The following is a 7466-nucleotide window of genomic DNA, read 5'->3' on the forward strand; positions in this document are numbered from 1 at the left end:
ACGAGGAAAATCTCGCGCGAACTTACTTTTGCGCTCGTGAACGGGCGCCAGCCATCTTGTTTTTCATTCATTTCCTGTGTCTGGGCATGGTGTTTAATCCTCTTGGTATCTTTGCCATCCTTTGCTTGTTTTCAGTTTTTTTTTTACGATTTTGCTTCTTATCTATCCCTCTCTTTTCCTAGCTGTATATTTTTGTCTTTTCTGCTATTTTTCTTTACTTTTAAACTACTTTTTTAAACTCTTTTCTTTTCTTCTTCCCTATCCTATTCTTTCTTAATTTTCTACTTCTTCCTACCTTACCTGCCCAGACCATGGTCAAGCCAGGCGCCGTGAAGCTGCCCAGGCACTTGAGGGCCGCAGCGGCGGCGGGGAGTAGTGCTGGACCCAGTGGCAGGACAGCATGCGGGAGATTGAGGGGGGAGCAGGTGACGCGACGGGAGATCTTCAGCCCGGAGGAAGTGGGCGCGCTGGTCTACTTCGTCCAGCGCCGCCTGCCCAGGACCATCGCGGGAGGCGGCAGGATCGCGGCCGGCGGCTACAACATGCGGGAGCGCCGGAAGCGGTGGGAGAAGGTGTGCTGGGCCATATCCCACCTCTACGGGGTCCAGCGTACCTACAGCCAGGTCACCCATCGCTGGACGGACCTCCTGGACCGCGAGCGCGACCTGCTGGACCAGCTCGGCTTGGAGATCCCCGGGCTTGGTGAGTAGTAGTAGCCATTTAATCACTCACTACTATGATGTTTTCTCCTGCTCTGTGTTGTTGTATTGCAAATATTTGTTTTTTACATGGAGCAAGCCAATAATGCCGCTGATGACGATTACATTGTAGTTAAATTATATTTCAAAATCTTCTGTGCATTTCAGGTGCACTGCTCTCCTTCTCAGTGGCATTGCTACTATGCTTATTTGTTTTCTATTTTGTGGTCTCATTGGCCTGAGTAACAATTATGTATGAGTGTACTTTACAGAACTGCGTAATGCTAGACACTAGGGGGCAGATTACATTTACAAGCCCCTTGCGCCACGTTTACGTTGCCTTGCGTGACGCAACAGCGGCGTAAACGTGGCGCATCCCTGAGAGTCATTTACAGCGTGACGCATCTAGGGAGATGCGTCACGTTTTAAAGCCATGGGCCTGCGCCACAATGGGTGCGTTCCTAGTATACAGGGTGGGCGGTCCTGCAGCTGTGTGCCTCGCAAAAGTGCCTGCGTGAAATCTACAAGATTTAACGCAGGCACTTCTGCGACGCTGCTACGTCAATTCAATTCCTTATGCCTGCTTGAAGCAGGCGTAAGGACGGACACAGCATGTTAAGTATTGGGTGGCCCTGAGCATTACTGGAGTTGCATTGCGTTGGCGACGTGACTCCAGCGATGCGCCGCTCTTACGTGACGAGATGCGTAACGCAAGTGCCTACCCTTGTGCCAGGGCGCGCCGCATTGTAAATGAGGCACATCTGCCGTGTCGCAAGGGTAGTTTTGAGTGACGCATTTGATCTGGCGCATCTCTGGAGATGCGCCAGAACACGTAAGTAAGTATGCCCCTAAGGGGCAGAATTGCAATTACCGTCGCATCCCTGCAAAGTAGCAGGGATGCGCCAGTAATTGTGCGGCCCGCTACCACCACCAAACATGGTGCGCCGTATTTGCAATGCGGCGCACTATGGGCCCAAAACGTCACCGAAGCTTTACTGCTGGAGTTGCGTCGCAACGATGGCGCAGCTCCATCAATGCTCTGGGGTACCCTATCTCCCCAATGCTGGGTCAAGCCGTACGTCTGCTTCAAGCAGGTGCAGGATTTGTGTGACGCATCATTGTCCTAAAGGTGACTGATTGATATTTTGTAGATTTCCCTCAGCCACTATTAGGATGTGTTCCAGCGCAGGAATGCCCTCCCTTGCGCCGGAACGCCCCCTGATGGCGCAGGGCTTTATAACGGGATGCATCTCCCAAATGCGTCACGTTGTTATAATATTATACGCCGCACCATGGCGCCCTTTTTTGTTTAGATGCTGCGTCACAAAAGTCACGCAAGAACGGCGCAAAAGAGCCGCAAGGGCTTAAATCTGCCCCTTCCTTTGTACCCCTGACAATAAGAAAAATAGTGGCGGTGGATTGATAGTTTGACTATTTAAATGACTGGTAATGTAGCAGGCAACTGTTAGTGTTGTCACTGATCTGACTGAAATCACAATGGAGTTTGTCTGTCACTTTGCGTCTTGCCTGCGGACTGCTGCCTGCCAGTCCTAGGTGAACGTTTCAGTACTTTGTTTAGTGAGTTACGTGACTTTCGAAGTCACAGGTCCGCAAATAAATGAAAAGTAACCATAATCAATATAATTTCGCGGAAATATTTTGTTATTGTTCTTTTGAAATGTTTGATTTGGTTGACATTGACAAGCAACAATCATCCATGTTTTCTGTTCTTTCTTTCATGTTGTACGTCAGCTCCCCCCAGGGGCGAGAGGAGGACACAGGAGCAGCAGGCGGCGGATGCTGTTCATCAACAGGGCCAGGATCGGGCAGGCGAGGGCTCCTCTGCTGGCCCCAGTAAGTTTTCATTTTAGACTAGTACCTATTTTTCCTAGCGTTCCTCATTTGACTTTTTTCAAAATTGTCTTTGCTCTTCTTGTAGACTGTATCTAAATTCTTATCCTGCCTCTACTATGACTCCCTGTGGTATTACTAGATTATTCTTATTAGTCTGTCTGTGTAGCTAACTAAGATTGCACGGTTGGCGAAACTCCCATGATTCTAGTCAGCAATAGCTCTATCAACTTAGTGCAGTCCTCTGGGATTGTCCATAATGTCTTTTGAAGTGTTCTATCTGGACTCATGCTTGCAAAAATTGCAAAACCTTTCGCTCAGTCACTCTAGTCTCTGGACCAAAAAACACAGATTGTATTTAAGTTTAAAAGCTTTATTAAAAGTAAACACATTTATTAAAATGAAGTCATAATAAAACTAAACGTTTAACTGATAATGGAAAAGTGGTTAGTGCTGACGATTAATTGAAGACATTTCTTGTGTTCGAGCCGAGCTCTCACCTGGTTTCAACTTGATCTTGTTGTTAGAAGTCCATCTTCTGTCTGTGTGGAGAAAAATGGTGCGTGTTAAAAAAACAGCCTTCATCAGTTGTGCCAAAAAGTGCAGCAAGACAACCTTCCCTGGAAAAAGGGACATTTTTTTTAACTTTAACGTAGACAGTCACAAATTACATTGTTTTCACATGTCTTCATTCCTAGACCAAATACTAGTGACTAGTGAGTGCTTTATTCTAACATTCTTAAATGTACTTTGTAGGTGGAACATCTGGTGGCGGGGCCAGTGTGGAGGTGGTGGTGCTCGACACGGAGGCGGAGGGCGATTCTTCAGGGGAGGAGGCGGCGGCGGCAGCTGTGAGAGTTGAGACGGTGGTGGTGGCGGCCAGAGGTAAGCTCTTATATATTCCTTACTTATTGAGATTGAAGACTAGCTGGGAAGGCAAGAATATGAGATGCATGGCTGGGTGAATGATGAAGCAATGATGGGTGGAAGGACAACAGCCTGGGTGGGTGACACAGAAACTGTATGTGTCCATATACCTGGATCATGCTACTATCTGACTCTTAGATAGCATATGTGTATCTAGAGCAGGGCTACTCCTAGTACGGCCCGCGGGCCGGTGGTGGCCCGGCAAGCCTTCCTTGGCGGTGCGCAGACCTTGCAGACAATCACTGCTCCCCCGGCCCCCACAGAGCAGAGGCTTTTTTGTATTTCACCTGTTAGCGCCCCTGCATCTCCACTCTGACAATCACTGCTCCCCCGGCCCCCACAGAGCAGAGTGGAGATGCAAGGCCACAAAGAGGTGAAATAGAACAAAGCCTCTGCTCTGTGGGGCCGGGCAAGCAGTGATTGTCAGGGTGGAGAAGCAGGGGCGCTAAAACAAACAAAGCCTCAATAATATGTTAATGGTCTTTTAAAGACCTGTTAAGTACTTTGGTGTTGTTGTCTGTGTGTGCGCGTTGTGGAAGCGGTCTCAACCCGGGCTGAAGGCTGACACAGATAGACACACACACAGTGAGATGACAGAGGGGGAGGGAGAGGGAGGGCAGGAGGGAGAGAGAGATGGAGGGAGGGCAGGAGGGAGAGCAGGAGGGAGAGAGATGTATGTAAATGCTGGGTCTGGTGGCTCAGTGGATGAGGGCATCTGCTGCAGGGACCTGTGTGCAACCTCATGGTCACAAGTTATCGTTTTGCTTTAGCCCCGCCCCCTCTGACTCCGCCCCCACCAGTGCTCCCTCGGCCCCAAACTACACTGTAAATGTAGCCCCTGAGAGAAAGTTTGTGAGTACCCATGATCTAGAGAGAGTAGACGGTCAGTGGATGAACTAAGTGTAACTTTGAAGAGCATGTAACACTGCACCCGCACGTCCGTTCCAGTGTAGGAAAGGCAAGGAAAAGAACTTTTAATTTTGTCCAAATACTACCATAAATAGTAGCAGTAGTTTGTATTGCAAGCACTGCATAGATCCGGTTATTATGGTGGCCACTCCCTACCTCTCTTAATAAGTTTAGTAGTACTCAGTCATTCATGTGTGGATGTATCACTGGTCACTCAATAAAAAGCAAAGCACCTAAAGTCATCCCATATATAAGCAAAAACATCCCATGTGAAGTGATAGATAATCAGATTATTTATCTTCTTCAATTTTCCATTTCTAGTACTCATTTCCACTGTAGGGTGAAAGTTAAATTAATTAAGCAGTAGCCCTTGAGTTGTAACAGAGTATTCTCAGTGCCACCCGTAATAGAAAAGTAAGAGCTTCACCACCTGCATGTACTGGACGGGTACAGTAACGCAACGGCAACGCAAGTCTAGGTCACTCCTCATGGCGTGCGTCTCTTTTTCTCGGGTGCAAGTTTACTGCGCTGGCATTATGCCGGCTTGCAGAAAATAACGTACCAATTTTCCAAAACAAGAGATAAGAAGAAGAATAAGACTGGTGTACTTTCATAGTCGACTCCAATGGAAGTCCACAGTGCTCGTAGAATTTGTTCCTTAAACTCCCACTAATGTTAGAGCAAGGATGAAGAAGTGTGAGGTTAGATAGATACTGGCCTCAATAGTTATGTAATGCGCTTGCAAGTTGCTAGTTGTACTGCAACACAAATTTCTGCTGAATGATTGAGTTGATCTAAAAGAGCATTGGTTACAGACTATGTCTTTCTTTCTTCATATAGGTTCTCCTTCCAAACGGACAAGGAGGAAGGAGCTGGCTAGAGCGGCCCGGCAACGGAGGATCGAGGCCACTGTTGCGGAATATCGGCGGCTGGTGGCCCTGGAGGACGTGGAAAGTGTGCAGTCGACAACTACAACAACGTCGTCTGCATCGGCCTCCGTGGCCCCACGGGCTGCCACCCAGCACAGTGGTCCACCCAGACTGAGCCGGGCTGCCAAAGGCAAATGCCACCACCGAGCAGCAAGGCCAACAGCTGCCTCTCACAGGCATTGCACCTGCAAGGCAGTGAAGGCACGCCTGCGCCGCACCACCCTGATGGTGTCCCGCCTTCAGCAGGAGCTCGCCTTGCTCCGCGAGGAGCATGATGCCCTGGCCCAAAAAGTTAACAGCATCCACCCATAGTGTCCCTTGCCCCTTTTTTAGAGACTTTTGGGGGGTGGGAATTGGGAGTTGGGTTTTTGGGGACTTTTGAAGGACAATCGTTGGGGTTAGGGAGGGTCTTGCGGGAGATTATTTTGTTAGGGATATAAATATACTTTTTCAAACTTTATCTGAGCATACCTGTTTTTTACTGCTTGCCTGGTGGGTGGGGGTTTAACGTTGACTGTTTTCCTGAAAGTTTAGTTCCATTTTCTTCCTTTAAGTGTAAATGCCCAAATGTTTTCAACACTAAGTGCCTCTCACAGACTAAGTGAAGTGAATCCAAGAGTCCTAGGACTTTAGTAGTACTACCTTCAGTCTCTCGTCTCTCGTACTAATACTCCATTATACCCCCAAACCACCAAACGCTTATCTTACCTGTAATTTGTGTTTGAAAGTAGGGCTAGACCCAGGGCTGGCTCCACGGGAAACACCGAATAAGGTGGGCATTCTTGGTCGGATAAAATTTCCTCATAGCGGTGGTTCTAGTGGTGTGACACAGTGGCAGTTGCATGCCTATGAAAAAAAAGAAAATGAAATCTGGTTTGTCCTCCTGAGCAATTCAACGGTACAACTGAGAATATAGCAGGTGACAGAAGTACAGTAGAGCAGTGCCACATTGTAGCCTAACAAATGGTAAAGTATAACTACTAATTCGGTTGAAGTTCTTTCACATTAGCAATGGTTCTTTGTCAAGCAGAGTAAGAATATATCCTCGGATTTCTTCACCAGCCTGTTGCTATCACCTTATCCTCCCCACCCAGCAAGTGTGTGGATTTATTGCTGTAATAATAATTTAGTCACACATCAATCAAAACCACACAGCCCGGGGGAAGAGGGTTAGGGTTTGAAAAATGGATGGGTACGGGGGTTTTTGGGAAAGGTTTTGGGAGACAAGAAAAAATAGCACAGCATAGACAAACTATTGTGAACATAAACAAATCTTTGGGTACAAACCTATCCATCAATCTTTGAAAGTGCATGCACTACTGCATGCATGTCAGTGAAAAGTAAGTAGTACATTCGACAACTGTGGAAAGAAAGAATGCGACAGTACAGGGCCTGTGTGGAATTATTGATAACGATATTCAACATAAGGTCTCTGTAGCCAGATACCCGAGAGCCTTGCTGGTCACTATAAATCCATTCACAACAACACTCAATGGGGTTGGTCTGGAAGGTGTCAGGTTTACTCCCCGTGATCCAGTCGATGCAAATATGGTTCCACCTCCAAATGTCACCAACACCCAGAAGTGTAAACACAGGGTGTTCGAGCCATTAGGCGGGGGAGAAAAATAACAAACTAAAATAAAAAATGTGGGATGGGTAAAGGTAGGGTCAGCAGGGAAAGGATACCTGTAACAGAAGACAAGACAGGCATCAGTGAAGTGCTGTCCTAACATACAAGGGTACTCTCATATAGTCTCACTAAATAACCAAGGAAGTAGACAAGTACCTGAGCACCAAGAAAACATTACCTTGGATAGGAAATACTATAGCCCTTCTGCCACAATCTGTGAGGAAGGCCTAAGAAACACATAAACATATAGTTAACGAACACACTCCTGTCGCACCAAACACACTCGCGTTATACTAAGACATCAAACCCACTACTCACAACATACCACAAACATGGAAGAGGACTCAATGTACAAAGGGGGTTCCAAATAGTCAAAGCAAAGATGTATGGTCCAACAAAAAGGAAGAGGGAAACGGTAGTGTGTAGGAAGCAAGAACTACAACACTGCGCTCTCTAAGTAATGACCCAGTAGAGAATCTTTGGTGAAGGTCAAACAGAAAAACGTAGTTGCTGTTGCGACCA

The 7466-nt window shown here is 47.2% G+C and overlaps 1 protein-coding gene across 1 annotated transcript; it reads left to right on the forward strand.

The window, feature by feature from the left end:
• The first annotated feature begins 542 nt into the window (after positions 1 to 542).
• LOC147747078 (uncharacterized) lies at positions 543 to 5673 on the forward strand. Its single transcript, XM_086925067.1, has 4 exons — positions 543 to 702; positions 2451 to 2552; positions 3306 to 3434; positions 5226 to 5673. The coding sequence occupies exons 1-4, from the start codon at positions 543 to 545 to the stop codon at positions 5624 to 5626; spliced, it is 792 nt and encodes a 263-aa protein (XP_086781193.1). The 3' UTR covers positions 5627 to 5673.
• Positions 5674 to 7466: the final 1793 nt, after the last annotated feature.

This window comes from Lissotriton vulgaris, chromosome 1_1 (assembly GCF_964263255.1).
Source record: "Lissotriton vulgaris chromosome 1_1, aLisVul1.2, whole genome shotgun sequence".
Taxonomy (NCBI): Eukaryota; Metazoa; Chordata; class Amphibia; order Caudata; family Salamandridae; genus Lissotriton; species Lissotriton vulgaris.

What these genes read in the sequence shown, in the direction of transcription:
- LOC147747078 (XM_086925067.1), top strand. Translation starts at nt 543, where the DNA reads ATGCGGGAGCGCCGGAAGCGGTGGGAGAAGGTGTGCTGGGCCATATCC. An exon ending in CTTGGAGATCCCCGGGCTTG is followed by an intron (nt 703 to 2,450) that starts GTGAGTAGTAGT and finishes GTTGTACGTCAG; the next exon opens with CTCCCCCCAGGGGCGAGAGG. An exon ending in GGTGGTGGTGGCGGCCAGAG is followed by an intron (nt 3,435 to 5,225) that starts GTAAGCTCTTAT and finishes TTCTTCATATAG; the next exon opens with GTTCTCCTTCCAAACGGACA.